The 18,640-nt window shown below is 53.5% G+C and overlaps 1 protein-coding gene across 3 annotated transcripts in view; it reads left to right on the top strand.

The window, feature by feature from the left end:
- Positions 1–1,331: 1,331 nt before the first annotated feature.
- CDRT4 (CMT1A duplicated region transcript 4) overlaps positions 1,332–18,640 on the top strand; it is a 32,211-nt gene continuing 14,902 nt past the window's right edge. The window contains exons 1-2 of one of the 3 annotated variants that reach the window (XM_042916036.1): positions 1,476–1,563; positions 17,111–17,192. Coding sequence is in view for 1 of the 3 variants with exons in the window: in XM_042916035.1 (XP_042771969.1) it covers positions 1,347–1,563 (217 nt within the window). In the remaining 2 variants the exon portion in view is untranslated. Of the gene's footprint in view, positions 1,564–9,853; positions 10,083–17,110; positions 17,193–18,640 lie in introns of all 3 variants that reach the window. The other 2 variants (XM_042916037.1, XM_042916035.1) reach the window with 2 other exon arrangements.

Raw genomic sequence — 18,640 nt, 5'->3', positions numbered from 1 at the left:
GCAAGAACCTCCAAAGGAGAAGCCTTTAAAGCTTTTGGCAGCTTGAAGGGGTTGAGTTGCTGGTAAGCCCAATGCCACGGGTGACCTGGACTGGAGCCCGGATGGGAGCCAGATCTATTTTCCTCCCACAGGACCTGCCTGGCCTTTGTCGGCTGTAGGGAGGTGCATTTCCCCCTCCTCTGTGGGCAGCAAATTCCCCACGAGTCAGCAGGAAGTGCCTCTGGGCTCACCCACCGGCTTCTATTGGCTTGTGAGATGGACGAGCCAAGTGAGTGTGCAAGGCCTCTGTGCCTCCCTGGGGCTCACCAGCCCGGAGACGCCCGCGGGTGTCCCTCAGTGTACCTCACCAGCCCGGTCACTGGCCCTCCTTGTCACCTCCCGACATCCAGGTGCTGAGCATGGGCTCCTTCCCTTCATTCAGTGGAGAATAAACTAAGGCACCTGGGGTCAAGGCTTAAGGCTCTCGGTCCCCTGTGCACGTACCCTGTGCCGGGCACCGTTCTCAAGTTTTCACGCGCTAACCGGCCCAACGTCCGAAATCTGTTGCACGGACCCAACAGGTACGTTCTACTATTTTACTCCCCGCTTCACAAATGCAGAAACCGGGGCGCAGAGAAGTCAGGCGAGCGACCCAAGGACGCACGGTTCCTCGGTAAGATAGCCAAGTCCCGCCTGGCTCCCAGAAGCTGTCCAGGTTGACACCCGCAATGACCGTGCCTTGTGTCCCAGCCGGCTCTGACTCTCCCCATCCTCTTGGGATCTTGGAGGATCTTTCAGATTTGGGGTCACGGGTGAGGCTAGAAGGTGCGTCCCCAGCCCGCTGCAAACGTGGTCGGGTCGCCGGAGTGGCGGAAGAGGGGCCGATTCCAAACAGCTGCTTGGTGACAACAGTTCTCTCCTCCTGTTCATCCAGAGAGCATTTCGTTTCACAAGAATGCTGTAAGGGGCTGGCCGGAGAGGGCTCCCCGCCCGCGTCAGGTACTGATCAGAAACTCCGGGCTGGGACCAATAACGCGCTGTGTCTTCATAAGCTCTAGATGATTGTTGGCCGTAAGGAAGCTGACCGTTGGTCTCATCCGTCCCTGCACCTGGCCAGGGGTGGCACAGAATAAGTGTGCGTTACAAAGAGTGAGATCAATAGCTCGTCTGCTGCTCTGCCATCAGAGACCTCAAATGAGACCGTGGACATAGAGTGCCTGATTGAAGGCTCAGCACACAGTAGGCCTTCACTAAGGGGGGGCAGGGAGGATTGTCCCGGCACCAAGGTTGGAGGGCTGCGCGCTGGGAGCCAGTGGGGCTCGCCGAGGAGGGAGAGAACCAGGACGGAAGATTCAAGGTTGGGGGGCATGGCGACTGCTGATGTCACAATGCCCCCATTTGCCTGGATGTGTCGGGCTCCTGGACCCCCCGAGGGTGGCAGAGGGGATGGCCGGCAGCAGCGAGAAGATCACCGGGGAAGTGGAATCCAGGACCAGGGGGACATTTGCGGACCAGAAATAAGCACGGGGCAGAAGAAGCACCAAGATACTGGCGGAGGCATGGGGAATCACCGAGACCTGTCAGGTACTGGTCCGGGTGGACCGGCAGGTGTCCCTGATGGGGAGAGTCCAGGGTCCAAGTGAAAGTGCACACCCCCAGCTACCAGGAGGGCACGTCCTTCACAGGAGCCCCCCCCGTTTGTTTGCAGGTTCCCGGGGCATCAGGCGGTCGTTTCCTGGAGCGGCCTCAATTCTGGTCCCACGGCCTCCCGGGGACTCTGTCCAACGTACTGATGTCCCAGCCCCACCGCTCAGACCCTGATTCATTTTGCAGAGGGCTCGGGCACGGGTACATTTAAAAAAAATGGTCAGGTGATTCTACTGTGCTTTCAGGGCGACAATTCTACTTAAACAAGAAAACAAAACGCACACACACACACACCCCTACACGATCCAGCTATGTCTTCTAATGAGCAGCGGGGGTCGCGTGTCGTGTCCCCCCAGAGATGCTCAGACTCTGGACAGAGCTCAACACCAAGAGAATGTTAAGCTAGGACTGGTAAAGTCATGAAACTCACTATCAGGAATCTATAGGCACCGGGGCGCCTCCGGGGTGGCTCAGCCGGCTGAGCGTCCGACTTCGGCCCAGGTCACGATCTCGTGGTTTGTCCCGTGTCGGGCTCTGTGCTGACAGCTCGGAGCCTGGAGCTTGCTTCGGATTCTGTGTCTCCCTCGCTCTCTGCCCCTCCCCTGCTCACGCTCTGTCTCTCTGTCTCTCACAAATAACTGTTAAAAAAAAATTAAAAAAAAAAAAAAATAAAAGCAACACTCAATAAACCTTATGACCGGTGAAGGCAGCGCGGTGTAGACGGGGTAGCAAGGAGAAAAGGCACCTTCTGCTGGGCCCAGCACCCAGGCAACCACCCCATCGTGGTGTTGCTGGAGGCCACAGCCCCAGAGGCCCCTCCGTGCCGGCCTCTCTGGTTCTATGCTTGATCCGGCTACACTGCGTCCGTCTGAGAAAAGCCGAAAGGCAAGAATATGAGAAGCCAGAGTTCTTGGGTTCAAATTCAGACCCTGCCGCTTGTCTGGGGGAGAGCTGCTGACTGTGTTCAGACAGCTGGTCCCTGCATGCTTGGGTCCCGGGGTCACAGCCTCCAGACCCCCTGGCGGGCACTTTTCTCCCTCCGTTTTAGCGGACGTTACTGCAGGGATGCCTCCCCCGTGCTTGACGCCTGGGCTTGTGCAGGGCACAACGGTGGCTTCCTCCCCAGCTGAGCAATGTTCAGGCCCCGCAAAGCCCGGGTCTGCTCTGGGTGTGACAATTGTAGAAGGCTTGCTTTGGTCCCCGGGCCGAGCAGTGGACGGCCCTGGGCTTCCCTCCTCGCTCCCTCTGGTCAAAGCGAGAGCCCCTTGGTGCCATATTGGAATCGGTCAGTGCGTGTCTGTGTCTCCATGTACGTGTGTCTGGGTGTCTGCGTGTCTGAATGTTTATGTGTGCGCACGTGCCTGTCTCTGTGTGCGTGGCCTGCCCACCCACGCCTCCCGGAGTCCCCGATCGCTGTGCCTTCTGCTTACGTGTCACCCCACGGGCTCCTTCCTGCCCAGAGGTGGTCATGGAGCTGTGAGGACGGACGCCAGGCTGCAGAAACTTGGGGCGGGGGGGTGAGGAAGAGGGCAACAGTTAGTACAGGCCACTCCCTGGGGAACTGTGGCCGAGAAAAGGAGCAAAACAGAAGTCAGGGAGGCTCGGGGTCAAGGGAAGAATTTGTTAGAGACGGGGAGATGCGGGTTGTTTGGACACAGAAGGGGAGGAGCACAGGAGAGGGGCAGTTGGGAAATGCTGGCGGGGAGGCAGGCAGTGGGGCTGGATCGGAGAGGCTGAGGAGGGTGGGGCCGGTCCCAGGACTTGTTTCCCAGCCCCGAGGCCATGCGTACCCCCAGCGTCTAGTGCTGTCACCGCCCCCAGAATGAGCGCTCACCTGCAAAGGGGCGGACGGAGGCCAGCTTTGCCAAGGCAGCAAGCACTCAGTGGGGTGGCGGTAGTGCTCGCGACCTCCCGCGGGTCCATACCCTCAGTTCAGCCCGGCCAAGTCCAGCCAAGTTCACGCCTGGGCTGGGAGCCCGTCTCGGTCTTTGACGGGCTCGGGATTCTCGAGGACACAGATGTGTCAGGCCTCTCACACCTGAAGGCTTGCCTGGCTCCTGGGTCTGAACCTCTGCCTAGGCCCAGCCCCAGCTCCGTAGCCATCCAGTCTCCCTCTCTGTGCCCATCCCCCTCCTTCACCGGCCCCAGGCTCACCTCTATGGTCATCCCCATGCTCACCTCCGTGCTCATCTCCGTGCTTGTCCCCAGGCTCATCCCCAGGCTCGTCCCTATGCTCATCCCCAGGCTCATCTCCAGGCTCATCCGCAGGTTCATCTCCAGGCTTGTCCCCAGGCTCACCCCCATGCTTATCCCTAGTCTCATTCCCATACTCATCCCCAGGCTCATCCCCAGGCTCACCTCTGTGCTCACCCCCATGCTTGTCCCCATGCTTGTCCCCAAGCTCATCCCCATGCTCATCCCCAGGCTCATCCCCAATCTTGTCCCCATGCTTGTCCCCAAGCTCATCTCCAGGCTCGTCCCCAGGCTCATCCCCAGGCTCATCCCGAGGCTCATCCCCAGGCTTGTCCCCATGCTCACCCCCAGGCTCACCCCCATGCTCATCCCCAGGCTCATCCCCAGGCTCATCCCCGTGTCCATCCCCAGGCCCATCCCCAGGTGCATCCACAGGCTCACCTCTGTGCTCATCCCCATGCTTGTCCCCAGGATCATCCCCATACTCGTCCCCAAGCTCGTCCCCAATCTTGTCCCCAGGCTCATCCCCAGGCTTGTCCCCATGCTCATCCCCAATCTTGTCCCCATGCTTGTCTCCATGCTCATCCCCAGGCTCATCCCCATGCTCATCCCCAGGCTCATCCCCAGGCTCATCCCCAGGCTCATCCCCAGGCTCATCCCCATGCTCATCCCCAGGCTCATCCCCAATCTTGTCCCCATGCTTGTCCCCAGGCTCATCCCCAGGCTTGTCCCCATGCTCATCCCCAGACTCACCTCTGTGCTCATCCCCATGCTCATCCCCAGGCTCATCCCCAGGCTCATCCCCATGCTCATCCCCAGGCTCATCCCCAATCTTGTCCCCATGCTTGTCCCCAGGCTCATCCCCAGGCTTGTCCCCATGCTCATCCCCATGCTTGTCCCCAGGCTCATCCCCATGCTTATCCCCATGCTCATCCCCATGCTCATCCCTATGCTAATCCCCAGGCTCATCCCCAGGCTCATCCCCAGGCTCATCCCCAGGCTCGTCCCCAGGCTCATCCCCAGGCTCATCCCCAGGCTCGTCCCCAGGCTCATCCCCAGGCTCATCCCCAGGCTCGTCCCCAGGCTCGTCCCCACTTCCGTCTCCAACTCTGTGCCCATCCGCATTCGTAACCCCAACCCCACGCTCATTTTCAACATCTTCCTGTCTATACAATTCCCACTTTGCCGGAGGGCAAAAGAGGTCAGTAACAAGCCCAAAGTTGTACCGCTGGCTAGCCAGATCCAGCACTCGAACCTGACACCATTGGACACCAATGGTCAGGCTCTGAACTCCCACGCCACACTCCGGCATGGCATCGGTCCCCGGGTCCCCGGCCTCTGGCCCTTGTATGACCTCTGACCGGATTGCCCGCTTGACCTCCTGACATCACTTTGCCGGCTCCTGACTTGGTCCCGATCGGTTCAAACTTCAGCCAGCCTGTGCGTCTCAGCTCAGTTGTACCAGCTACTGGCCCCTGGCCGGACCCTTAGCCCTGTTGCCTCCCCAGGACCTCATGGGGCTTCCCCACTCCCAGGTTTCCCCAGGCCACCACAACTCTGATGACAGGACGGACAGGCAGGTCGGAAGACAGGCTCAGAGGACGGTGTCACGGAGGAGGTATTTCGGGTTGGAACGGGTCCGTTCACGTCCACGGCCTCCAGTCAATGGCGTGGTGGGTTCTCCACTGCAGAGCGAGAAGATGGGGAGGAGAACCCACGGCTCCACAGAGGGTGGGGCTCGTGGAACGTGCCAGGGCATCAGCGAGGAAAGAATGATTTTGTTCCGGTTTCAGATGCTTGCTTTTGGCCGGAGGGAGACAGGGGCCAATTGGCTAATTATAGCCTGAAAGTCACTGGCTGACGGCCAGATCTCTTTTGATAGGCGCGGCCACCGGCACTCTGTTCTTCTGCTAATTTCGTTGCTATTTCACTCACCTTCCCAAAGACCCAACCCTCCCCCACCCATGGCCGCTGGTTTTTCCAATACACTCGATCGTCTGTATCTTCTTCTGCCTCACCCCTGGGTCTGAGTCTCCTCACCGAGGCTAAAGAGAATCTTTCACGCAGGCGCACCCCCCCCCCCATGTCCACCCCACCCCTCCTTTTGGCAGCTTTTGTTCCATTTCTGCCCGCCCCACCCCCACTCCCTTCCCCCGCCATCCTGAGATCTTAATTTTATTTCCTTATCCTTTATTATTATTATTTTTGAGAGACAGAAAGTGCAAGTCGGGGAAGGGCAGGGAGAATGTCAAGCAGGCTCCACACTGTCAGTGCGAGTCTGACGCGGGGCTCGAACCCACAAACCGTGAGATCATGACCCGAGTCAAAGTCAGACGCTTAACCGACTGAGCCACCCAGGTGCCCCTGATATTGTCTTTTGTGACGAGCCTCTTCAAGTCTCTATTAATTTTCTATTTTTAAACAGATTTTATTATTAATTTTTTAATGTTTATTTTTGAGGGAGAGAGAAAGCCAGAGAGAGAGAGAGCATGAGTAGGGGAGAAGCAGAGAGAGAAGGGGGAACACAGAATCCGAACCAGGCACCAGGCTCTGAGCTGTCAGCACAGAGCCTGACTTGGGGCTCGAACCCACAAACCGTGAGATCATGACCAGACCCAAAGTCAGACGCTTAGCCAACTGAGTCATCAAGGCACCCCAGTTTTTTCTTTCTTTCTTTCTTTCTTTCTTTCTTTCTTTCTTTCTTTCTTTCTTTCTCCTTCCTTCCTTCATTTCTTCTTCTTTTCTTTCTTTCTTTCTTTCTTTCTTTCTTTCTTTCTTTCTCCTTCCTTCCTTCCTTCCTTCCTTCCTTCCTTCATTTCTCTTTCTTTCTTTCTTTCTTTCTTTCTTTCTTTCTTTCTCCTTTCTTCTTCTTCTTCTTCTTCTTCTTCTTCTTCTTTCTTTCATTCTTTCTTTCTCTCTTTCTTTCTTTCTTTCTTTCTTTCATCTTTTTCTTATTGATTGTAGGGTTTAAAATTTTTTTAAAATACATTCTGGGGCACCTGGGTGCCTCAGTCGGTTCAGTGTCTGAGTCTCTTCTGAACTCAGGTCTTCATCTCAGGGTCATGAGTTCAAGCCCCACATTGGGCTCTGTGCTGAGCATGGAGACTACTTAAATTTTTTTTAAAAAACTTTTTAAATGCATTCTGTATACACACTCTTTTTGATTATATGGAGTACCACAGTCCATTTGGACGGACGCTTGTCTTTTCATACTCTCAGTGGTATCTTCCAGTGAACAGAAATTTAACTTGAGGGGCGCTTGGGTGGCTCAGTCGGTTAAGCGGCCGACTTCGGCTCAGGTCATGATCTCACGGTCCGTGAGTTCGAGCCCCGCGTCGGGCTCTGGGCTGACAGCTCAGAGCCTGGAGCCTGCTTCGGATTCTGTGTCTCCCTCTCTCTGACCCTCCCCCGTTCATGCTCTGTCTCTCTCTGTCTCAAAAATAAATAAACGTTAAAAAAAAAATTAAAAAAAAAAAAAAAGAAAAAAGAAATTTAACTTGAGGGGCGCCTGGATGGTTTAGTCAGTTAAGCATCTGACTCTTCATCTCTGCTTCTGTTGTGATCTCACTGTTTGTGAGATCGAGCCTGGCGTTGGGCTCTGTGCTGACAGAGGGGAGCCTGCTTGAGATTCTCTCTCTTCCTCTCTGCCCCTCCCCTGCTTGCTCTCTCTCTCTCTCTCTCTCTCAAAATAAATAAACATTTAAAAAAAATGTTTAACAGTAGAAATCTTTTTCTACTCTGAGGGCATGGAGATATTTTCCTCTGTTATCTTCTAGAAGCTTTATTGTTTTACTTGCAACATTTAGAGGTACGACTCATCTGGACTTGATATTTTGGGTATTATGAGAAGGCAATTATTTTTCCATGTGGATCAAGTGATCTAGCACCATTTAATGAAAATACCGTCCTTCACCCACTGCTCTGTGGAGCCATAAAGTGGATCTTTTCTGAGCTTTCTATTTTTTTTTAATGTTTATTTCTGAGAGAGAGAGAGAGAGAGAGAGAGAGAGAGAGAGGCAGAGCATGAGTGGGGGAGGGGCAGAGAGAGGGAGACACAGAATCCGAAGCAGGCTCCGGGCTCCGAGCCGTCAGCACAGAGCCCGACGTGGGGCTCGAACTCACAGACCACGAGATCATGACCTGAGCCCAAGTCGGATGCCCAACCGACTGAGCCAACCAGGCGTAACTTGCCCCCCCCCCCCCCAACTTTGATATCTTTGAAACAATTGTACAAAGTATCTTTTTAGACATTTTATGCTTATGGCTGATGTTTAGAAATGCAAATGATTTTGATATGCTGTGTTTACATCCAGCAACCTTCTAGGTTTCTTTGCGTTTCTACCTATGTAATCAGGTATGCTAGTTGAAAACTCTGGTTTTAGAATCTGATTTTGTTTTGACTTTTTTTTTTTAACTAATTAATTTACGTAAAGTAGGCTCCATGCTCAATGTGGGACTTGAACTCACGACCCTGAGATCAAGAGTCGCTCGCTCTACCGACTGAGCCAGCCAGGCACCCCCTTGGTTTTCAGTTCTAACCTCATCATTTACTAAATGTAGGACTTTGAGAACATTGCTTCATTTTTCTGAGTCTTGTTTCTTTTTCTACAGAGTGGTGATATTCTCTCATAGGCTTATAGTGAGGCATAACGAAACAAAGCACGCATCGTCTTGAGCCAGTGCTCACACACACTGGCACAATCCATTTGTGATTTGTTAATACATTCCTCGCCCTTGATTTCCCCTTTCCCGTTTAACTCCATAGCTCTCCAAATTCTGGCTTTTACCCTGTCGTTTGACAGAATTGCCCTCAAAGGTGTGTTCCTAGTGTCTACTTTCGTGGACTGCCCTGTTTCAAATGCTGGTTTCAAGTCCCATCTGTTCCCCTGGCTGACTATTAATTCGGGATTTCCCACAACCCCTTCATCCGGTTCGACGCTTTCCCGGAATGACTCCTAGAACTCAGGAGAATGCTTTACTAGGTTTACCAGTTTATTATAAAGGATACAAGTCAGGAACCGCCGCGTGAAAGAGATGGGGGTGGTTTCCGTGTCTTTTCCAGGCATGTCACCTTTCCAGTATGTTGATGTGTTCACAAACCTGGAAGTTGCCTGAACCCCATGACTTAGGAATTTTTATAGAGATTTCGTTAGGTAGCCATGATCGATTAGATCATTGGCCATTGGTGATTGAACTCAATTGCCAGCCCCTCTCCCTTTCACGGAGGTTGGGGGTGGGGCTGAAAGTTCGAACCCTCTACTTACCTGGTTGGTTCTTCTGGCCACAAAGCCGCCATCTTGAAGCTATCTAGGCTCCCCTACGTGTCATCTCATGAGTATACAAGAGGCAAATTCCAAAGGCTTCAGGAGCTTTGTGCCAGGCACAAGGGACAAAGATCATTTTTTAAAAAAAATTATACTACAGTCTTCTCGGCAGATACCTTCCCTTGGCTTCTTGAGACTACTCCCCCACTTTTCCTTCCTCTTGTCTGGGATCTCTGCCCAGTCTCCAAGTGGGCATTTCTTTCCTCCCGTGCCTTAAGTCCTGATTTCTTTCCATGGTTCAGTTCTCATCCCTTTTCTCAACTTAACTTTTGACCTCATCTTTTATCAAATTTGTCTATCTGTAACCATGGCCGTTTTTCTTGGATACCAGGTTCATATGGACAGTGGTTCACCGGGCATGACCACCTGGCTTTTCTATAATGCCCCGAATGACACGAAGCAGGTTTCCCCAAGCCTGCTCTCCCTCTCTATTAATTCCGTCCATCCCCTAACTCTGGGACCTGAGCATCACCTAGACCCATCTCACTCCTTCATCCCTACCTTTAGCTGTGGCCATGTTCTTTCCCTCATGTTTGTTTTCATTGCCATTGACTTGGTTCACTTTCCCACAATTTTTCCCCCCAGTTGGCAACACCAGCTTCACCTGGAAACTTATTAGATTTGCACATTCTCGGGCTCCAGCCAAGATCTATTGAGCCGGAGACTCTGGTGCTGGTACCTGACAGTCTGTGTCTTACTGGGCTTTCTAGGTGATTCTGGTACCAGGGAAGTAGACTACTGGTCTTGCCCAACTCTCTACGTGGCAGGTCTGGCCCCAGAATGACGACTCACTGAAATGAAGTCAGTGCTGCCCCTGGATGTTATCCTGACCTTCCCAGGCTGGGTGAGACATCACTCCCGTCTCATGACACCTTGTGTCTCCTTTGGTTGTGACCCACCTCGTACTGTAGTGGAACTGCAAATGGTGGCCCCGGAAAGGTAGGGATTCAGCCATATTCACCGTTCTCAGTAAGCGTTCATACAGTTTTGGGTCCTGAGATATATGTGGAAAAAGACAGACAAGTGCCTTTGTCCCATGGAACCGAAATTCTGAGAGGGCAGGCAGAAAAGAAATGGTAAACAAATTTAAGATAATTTCAGATGGTGGTAAGTGCTGTAATGAAAATGAAACAAGATAATGTGATGGAAGGGGGCTGAGGGCTAGTGTAGATAGAAAGCTAAGGAACGCCTTTCTTGGAAGGCGCCATTGAGTTAAGATCTAAATGATCAGAAGCCAGCTATGGGAAAATGTGTAGGGAAAACCATCGTAGGTGAAGGGATAGCTGGAATTTGGTGAGTTTGAGGGCAGAGAGAAGAGCGATGTGATTGGAGGGGGAGAGAGGAAGAGAGAGAGAGAGAGAGAGGCAGAGGCAAACTCCTAACTCCATGGTCAGAGTTTGTTGGGATTTCACTCCAAGGGCTGTGTGGAAACCCTCGGGGAGGGATGTGAGTACTGGTGTGTGTTTTGGGAAGACCACTCGGGCTGCTGTGTGTATAATATAAATCCTATGGAGACAGGAGTAGAAGCAGGGAGGCCAGTTTGGAGGCCACGTGAGTATTCCTAGTGGATACAGAAGCAACCCTGGGAACGTGTGTTTAATCACGTGGATCCTGGTGCCCACCTCCAAATCCTGGGCCCTCCACAAAAGGAGTGGCTTTGGGCAAGTGACTGAACCTCTCTGTGTCTCAATTTTACCCTCTGGAAGAGGGGATAAAGGACAGCACTTAACTCATAGGTTTGTGGGGAAGGCTCAATGAGTTAATATAGAAAAGCATGGGCAGAGCTCTATGAGTTATTATCATTATTACTGGTGGTTGTTCTCCTTGTAGCATGGAGGGAAAACAACGGGTTCAGGGTATTTCTACTGGCCGAGTTGACATGACTTGAGGATGAACTGGATCTTAAGGATGAAGGGGAGAAACGACTCCCTGGGTTTTGGCAAAAGGTTTAACACAATGGGGAGGGGCAGGTCTTGTGTGTGTGTGTGTGTGCGTGTGTGTGTGTGTTGAACAGGGTTCTGAGGCACCCCTAAAACATCCAAGAATAGATGCTCGGCAGGAGGTTGGATGCATGAGTCTGGAGTCTAGGGGAGAGCTCAGGGAAGCCTGGAGACACACGTGTACGAGTCGTGGCGGAGTGATGGTGTCCCCACGGGAGAGCGTGCAGACGGGGAAGAGAAGGACACCCATTAGGACAGAGCGCTGGGCTCTCAATCCTCTCCTGGACGGCCAACGAGGATTCGCTGAGCCCCAAAGACAGCGGACCGAACAGCTGCCACGGAAAAGATCCCACCTGCTTCATGGCTCCTGAGCAGAGAAACGGCCCTTGCCTCTTCTTCACCATAAGGTTTTAGGACCCACCAGTGAAAGGGGACCAAGCTGAGGTGGAAAAAGCGTTTCCGAAGCTGGACTCAAACATTTCCAATGGCACCACGGTGGGGCACCGCTGTTTTGAATCCGGGAGCATGTTAACGCACCATTTCTAAGACTTTCCCGCATCAGACCCGTAACCTTTGACGCGAGTCTTTTCCCCGTTATCCATGGAGGTGCGGACGGATCAGATCAGTGGTTCTCAAACTTTCTCGCCCATCGGTGTTGGCTGCGGGCTGGCTAGAGGGCAGGTGGCCGAGTCCCGCCCCACAGTTTCTGATGCGGTTGGCCAGGGTGGGACCGGAGAAATTGCTGACAGGCCCCCACGCGATGCCATCACCGCTGGGGGCGCCGAGGTCCCTGGACCACCCTTGATAACCTCTGGTCCAGATTCCGTGCTCCCTGAAAGCAGCGATGGCATCCGTCTTGTTCACCTGGTTCGGTAGGAGGCACTCAATCCGTGTTAAGTGAGGGAATTAAATGCCCCTTCTGTGGATCCCTCCGGGCTTAGGAATGGGGCGGTCAGGGTCAAAGAGAGGCTGTCCCCTGATTTGCTGTTGCCCCTAAGCTCCCCAGCAGCCCCACCATCCTCATGGAAGCCTCAGAGTTTTGGGTGGCCAAGAGCCATCAAGAACGCTCTGCGTTGTTCCCCCTCGAACCATTCCCAGCCCATACGTCTCATCCCACACATTGATTGTCGGAAAACTTTTAACAACTTGGTTCGTGCCCTCGTCTCCGTGGGTGGAGTTTAGGCAGAATTTGAGGCGGAGGGACACCGTGACACAAGTGATTTAATGTGTAACGTCTTTCTTGGATCCATTTAGGCGGCCCCTGGGTGAAGCCAGTCCTCCCTCTCCGCTCTCCAGGGCCAGGGGAGATGGGGTGGGGACCTGGCACAGGGCTTTGGAGGGATGGAATTAGTTAAGTCTCAGTCCAGGCGGGATGAACGCTGGTGGCCACATCCCACGGAGCTCACACGTCTTCTAGTTCGAGGCCCAGCACCCAGGCCGCGCACACAGAGCCTTCTTTCTTCGTCGAGGAAGAGTGCCCCTTTCACAGCCTGCCACAGGCAAGGGAAATGGAAAATCCCGGAGCATCCCGAGCCCCTCTCAATTTCCAAAGGCACTTCGCCTCTCCCAAGTTCAGGGACAGGACAGGGCGTTTGCATGTGGGCTGGGTCCTGTGGCGAAGCAGCAAGTTCTGTAGCTGGAGGGCTGCGGGCAGCACCGGCCGTGTCTGCCCGGGAGGGGAGAGGTCCCCGCGTGCCGACCGCCCAGCCTTGACCGTGTCGTAGTCAGAAAACAGCTCCGGAGCCCCTCCTGGCCCTCCTGGGCCACAGCCCCGAGCAGAGTAGCAGAAGCGATGGCTTTTCTGAGAAGCTGCTGATCTCAACCCTGCTGGCTGTACATTCCTGGATGATGAGGGAGGGATTCCAGTGTTTACTTTGAACAATGTTTTCCTGTGTCTGAACCGACTGGGTGTTAAATTCTTCCAGATTTCTGGCTCCGTGTTGCAAGTCCAACGGGACAGAAACAGGTTTACGGCAGTTGGCAGGGCAGCAGAAGCGGGGTCGGTCTGGGCACCTTCTGCGTCTAGAATTTCCACTCGGTGGATGGAAAAACCGTCAGTGCCAGCTCTGTGGGCTCGGCGCCTGGGAGGGGGGTTTGCTGTGGTCCCAGCTCGGAGCCTTGCACATTTCCCACCCGAGAGGGCAAAATTAGCTTGTCTTTTTTTTTTTTTTTGAAACACAGCAAGGAGGGAGAACAAGCTGAGTTTTGAAGGTCAGGCCTTGCAGTGTTTTCTCCGTTAGTATAAACCCAGAAGTTGTGCTCATAAGGAATTCATTTGGTGGGATATTGGGAAACCGGAGTGAATTCCGGTTCCTGGGGCCTGCGGTGTGAGGAGGTTTCAGGCACACGCAGGAGCTCAGGGCTGGACGGGGGATGGGAGACCCGAATCCTTACTTTTACACAGGGGGAAACGGAGGCACGGAGACCCCTCCCCCCCCCCCAGTGACATGAGGGTTAGGATGTTGAGTTGGAAGGAACTGTCCCCGATAGAGCTGGATGGATCTCTGCAGGGGTTGGGGGACTGTGGCAACTTGGATCTATTGCTAATCCTCCCAGGAGGATGACCACATAACCACGTGGGGCCACGGGAGGAGGCATTCTTCATTACGTGTTCATAAATCAATGGCTTTAATGATAGAGAACTTCAGGAAACCAAGTTCAAAGATAAGGGCGCTCTTGACTTGCACCGCGCACACGAGCGGTGTCTCCATTCTCACGTTCTCAGATGTGCGCGATGCAGGGGGTGTCTCCCACGGGACCACCCCCCCCCCCCCCCCCCCCTGCCAAGGACTTGCTCTCTGGAGAGTTCTCGGGGAAGCTCCAGCCTCTGGGCTGGTGTCTGTCAGCCTATTTGATTGGAGCAGCCCAAGTCCCAGGAGGGCATGGGGCGGAGGGTGGCCTGGACACTCACATCATTTAAAAAAAAATTGTTTTTTAATGTTTATATTTATTTTTGAGACAAGAGGGAGACAGAGCATGAGCAGGGGAGGGGCAGAGAGAGAGAGAGAGAGACTTCTGCTGTAGCAAAATGGCCTCCTCAAAATTGGCTTTTAGAGGATGGCCTTAATTCTGTGGTGTTTTGTAGCCATAAATTCTTTACCGTACGCGCTCCCTTCTTCTAGCAGAAATTGCTTCTAGTAGAGATGGGAGTGGGATTGAGGCGGCGAAACCACTCCCACTGCTGGAAGGATAGGACGTTGTCTCCCATCTCCGTCTCTGGGGTTTCCTTAACATGACTGGGAAGGACCCTGTATCAGTTATCTCTTGCTGCGTAACAAAGTACCCCAAGACTCAGTGGCTTAAAACAAACATCTGTTATCTCGCAGATTCCGTGGGTCAAGAATCCGAGTGTGGCGCGGCCGTGTGCCTCCGTGTCAAGGTCTCTTCATGAGGGGGCAGTCGTGGCTGAGGCTGGGGCTGTGGTCCCTTCTGGAGGCTTAACTAGGGGGCGGGGGAGGATCTGCTTCCAAGCTCACCCACATGGCCGTTGGCAAAATTAAGTTTCTCACAGGCTGTTGAACTAGGGGCCTCGCTTCCTTGTTTGTTGTTGACCACAAGTCTTCTCCAGAGAGCGGCTCACAACATGGTGGCCGGCTTCCCTCGGAACGAATGCCTGGGAGAACAAGAGGGAGAGGGAGCATGCTCAAGATGGAAGGCACAGCTTTTGGTAAACTAGTCTCACAAGCGACGTCACACCATTTTACCGCGTTGGGAGGGAGTCGCGTTGGTGGGTTATACTCAAAGTGAGGATGTGAATACCAGGAGGTGGGATCATTGGGGGCCATCTTGGAGGCTGCCTACCGCAGGCCTTTGGGCCGGGCTGCTTTTGAGTCTGTTCAACCTGTGGGCCGTGACACCTCAGCAGTTCTGATACGCCAGTGGCTGTGAGGGGCAGAGGGAAAGGAACTCTGTGGTCCCCCCTACTTCTCCTCGGGGGTGGGTCCCTTCACTGGCATAGCCTTCGGAAGACCTCTCAGGGGCAAATGATTCTAAATTTCTAAACTAGGTACACTTACCCTCCACTCTCCCATCCCGTCCCACCTTCCTTCTAAGGGAAGAGCCCAAGGCAGCCCTCTCTCTGAGGTCTTTGTCACTTCTGAGTAAAGCTCCACGACAGGGCGGCTTTCCCCAGATTTCACCTGGTGCTCACCTTGGGCGCCAATGTTAGTCCGTATTCTTGTCACCGATATGAGCCCTGGTCACAAACCAGAGAGTGAAAGCTCTGCCATTCGTTCAGGAGTTCATGGTCTTCAACACAAAAGCAGAATGTTATAAATATCTTCATGGGTCACGGAATACTCGCGTCTCAGGTAATCGGATCGTCCTCGCGTCCTCACATGAGGCAGGATGTTTCTCCTCCTGGATATGAGGAAACTGAGGTTCAGATAGATTAAGTAACTTGCTCGAGATTGGACAGAAAGAAATGAAGCTGGGGTTTCGAACCCGTTCTCCTGACTCCAGTTCTGTGCTCTGCCCCGCGTCCCTTTTAAAGTTGTTTGTAGCCCCGAGTCCCCAGATTCTTCCCAGTAGGAATCTGGCGAGACTTCTTGGCCCTGGTTTGCTCCTTAAGTCATTCTAGATCAGGGCTGCAGTGACCTGAGAAGAGAAATAGAAGCTGGGCTGTTGGGGCCTGGAAAGTGGGGTAGGGTGGGTGAGACGTGGGCTCGGCAGTAGGGCAGCAGTTGCGTTGGGGGCGAGGGGTCCCCTGAGCCCAACCTCTGCCCTCTCACTGCGCCAATCTCTTCCCCGATCTTCAAGTTATTGTCCCATTTTTGATGAGACACATTTGGCCCGTGTCTCCAGCCGGAAAGCCGGACCACCTTGTTTTGGCATTTGTGAGAGCTGTCACAGTCCTGCATTCGTGATGATGATAACGATCCGCCCCCCCCTCCCCCCGCCACCAGCGGGTTCTTACCACGTGCCTGGGAAGCATCTTCCCATGATGCTTCGTGGGAATTATCGCATGACCAGCATCCTCGGGGCCATCCAAGGATAAGTTCTTGCTATTGCCTCAATTTTATAGATGGGCGCACAGGGATCAGGAAGTGAACCTGTCTTATTTCTGGTCACACAGCCAAGGAGCAACCTGTCCTGAGCTCGTGTTCGTCGTGCTCTGCTGCAAACAATTGTCCGACACGCAGCCTCGCCTTTTTTAAGAGCTTTGGCCGATTCTCTCATCAGCTGCCCTCTTGAGATGTTGAAACACACAATGAGATCACAGGAACACAGCAAGAACAGCCAGGAGAGAGTTGGTTTTCCTGCAGGGATTGCACGAGTGTGCCTCTCGAAGGCCAGGCCTTCGCCGGGCAGAGGACGTCCACGCAATGCCCTCCATGAGGGCCCTGTTCCCGGAGTTTCAAAGCATTCGATGCCTCCCTCCCGCGTGCCAAGGCCTCGTTGTTTCATTGGGCCTCTGACTCCACAAAAACTCCCTTTGTCAGAACTTCAAAATTTCCTGGCATGTTCCCCACACATATTTTCGATGTGGATGGCTGTGATGTTTCACTATGCATTTACTTGTGTCTATTTGTGCCTAGAAAGATTTGTTTGAAGCTGGCAGCTAAATATTTCTCCCTGATTTCTTTTTTCTTTAGGTTTATTTATTTTTGAGAGAGAGAGAGAGAGAGAGAGAGCGTGCTCACGCACAAGTGGGGGAAAGGCAGAGAGGGCGGGGGACCCAGGACCCGAAGCAGGCTCCAGGCTCTGTGCTGCGATGTGGGGCTCGAACCCACGAACGGTGAGATCATGACCTGACCTGAAGTCAGATGCTTCACCGACTGAGCCACCCAGGCGCCCCTATCTTTCTCCCCAGTTTCAAGAGGCCCCCCCCCCGCCCCGCCCCGCCGCCCCCGCTTCCTCCTTGACCTCTGGGAGGTTGGCAATTGCTATTTTCTCTTTCAGCTGGAGGGAACAGTATTCTATATATTCACTTGTCTGCTTCCCCACTCCCCAAACTATCCATGTTAGTTACACTATCTTATGTTTTACAAGTTGACTTCTCTCATTCCTTCCCCCCAACCCCTCCAGAAACCTAGTTAAATGAACTGCACCAGGGACTTGTAAGAGCTTCCAGATGGGAGAAGGGAGGACCAGAAGAGATCAGAACAAGGTAAGCAGGTGTGGCCTTAGGTCTTGACCGTGGTCTGTCCTCAAAGTAGGCGACGTGAGGGCCAGGAGTTGCTTGGAAGTCAAAGATCTTCCTTCGGAGCTTTAAGAAACACAATTTAGGAAGGGAGAGAGAGCGGTACCAGCTCGGTAGCATGCACTGGGGATACGCGACCCTGACTGGTGAGGCGTGTGTGAGCCCACGCGCAGGGCTGGCCACCCGCCAAGGGAAGAGTCCCCGGAGCAGCCGTGGAAGGAGAGATAAAGGGACCTGTGGGGGGGGAGGGGCGCGCATCTAATTTGTGATCATTGTGAGGGAGGAAAACGTCTCACATCCAGCAACTACGGATGGAAGATCCCCCAGGTGTGGCGTCCGATGTAGGCGACACCTGGCCGTGTCTGGGGGGCGGGAAGCAGCGGGGACAGGACACAAGCTGTGCCGGAAAGGGATACACAGGCAGGTTGGCAGGGAAAGCAGACTCGGGCCTGAGCTGGAATTCCGTGCATTGAGGCCCCGTGGACTTGTCCTGCTAGATTAGGTTTCACTTAGCCTCTGCGAGAAGCCCGAATCCTGGAGGTCACGGCTGCAAGGGATCCCATTGTTCTTTCTGGGCACTTCACGCGAAGTGTCTCATTTAACCTTCGTCAGAATCCTACAAGGGAGGCGAGTCATCCCCATTTTACAGATGGGAAAGACTTCAGGCTCAGAGAGAGAGGGGAAGTGATTTGCCCGCACTTAAAAACAGTGAGGGATGGTGCCAGGAACTGAACCCAGCTCTCGCCAGGAGCCGTTATCTGTGTGTCGTATTTATTAGGGCGATGCCCCGCTTTCCCCGATGAATCTTCTTATCTTTTTCCCCCAAGGTTTTTATTTATTTTGACAGAGACAGAGGGGGTGCAAGCAGGGGGAGGGCAGAGAGAGAGAGGGAGAATCCCAAGCAGGCCCCGCGCTGTCAGCACAGAGATTGGTTGAGAATTTCGAACTGGGCAGTGTGGTGCAGGGTGATGGCTTTCTCTGAGATGGAAAAGACCAGAGAGGAAGACTTCCGGGGGTACGGTGGAGAGCTCTGTTTGGACCCTGAAAAGTTTGAGGTCTTATTAAGGTATGCAAATGATGACAAAGATGGCCGCTGGATATATAAGTTTGGTCTTTGGGGATTGGCCACAAGATTTGGCAAACAGATGAGCTTTGAGGCAACAGAACTCAGCGAAGCCATCTTGGGGACATGCAGGGATTAAAAAAAAAAAAAAGAAGGGAGCCTAGAAATCATCTGTGTGGGGACTGAAAAGGAGCGATGGCACCACGGGTCTGAGTGGCGTTAAGTCTGTTTGGAAGCCAAGTTGGAAGATGTTTCAGGAACACGAGGGGGGTCACCTGTTACCCATGACCACTTTTGGAAGGTAATGAGGGAGAAGCTTGGGCTGCAGGGGAGAGGTGTTTTGTTGACAAGA

The sequence above is a fragment of the Panthera leo genome, chromosome E1 (genome assembly GCF_018350215.1).
Source record: "Panthera leo isolate Ple1 chromosome E1, P.leo_Ple1_pat1.1, whole genome shotgun sequence".
NCBI classification, from domain to species: domain Eukaryota; kingdom Metazoa; phylum Chordata; class Mammalia; order Carnivora; family Felidae; genus Panthera; species Panthera leo.
The sequence above is the reverse complement of the archived record's forward strand: the minus strand, read 5'-3'. Positions and strand labels throughout refer to the sequence as shown.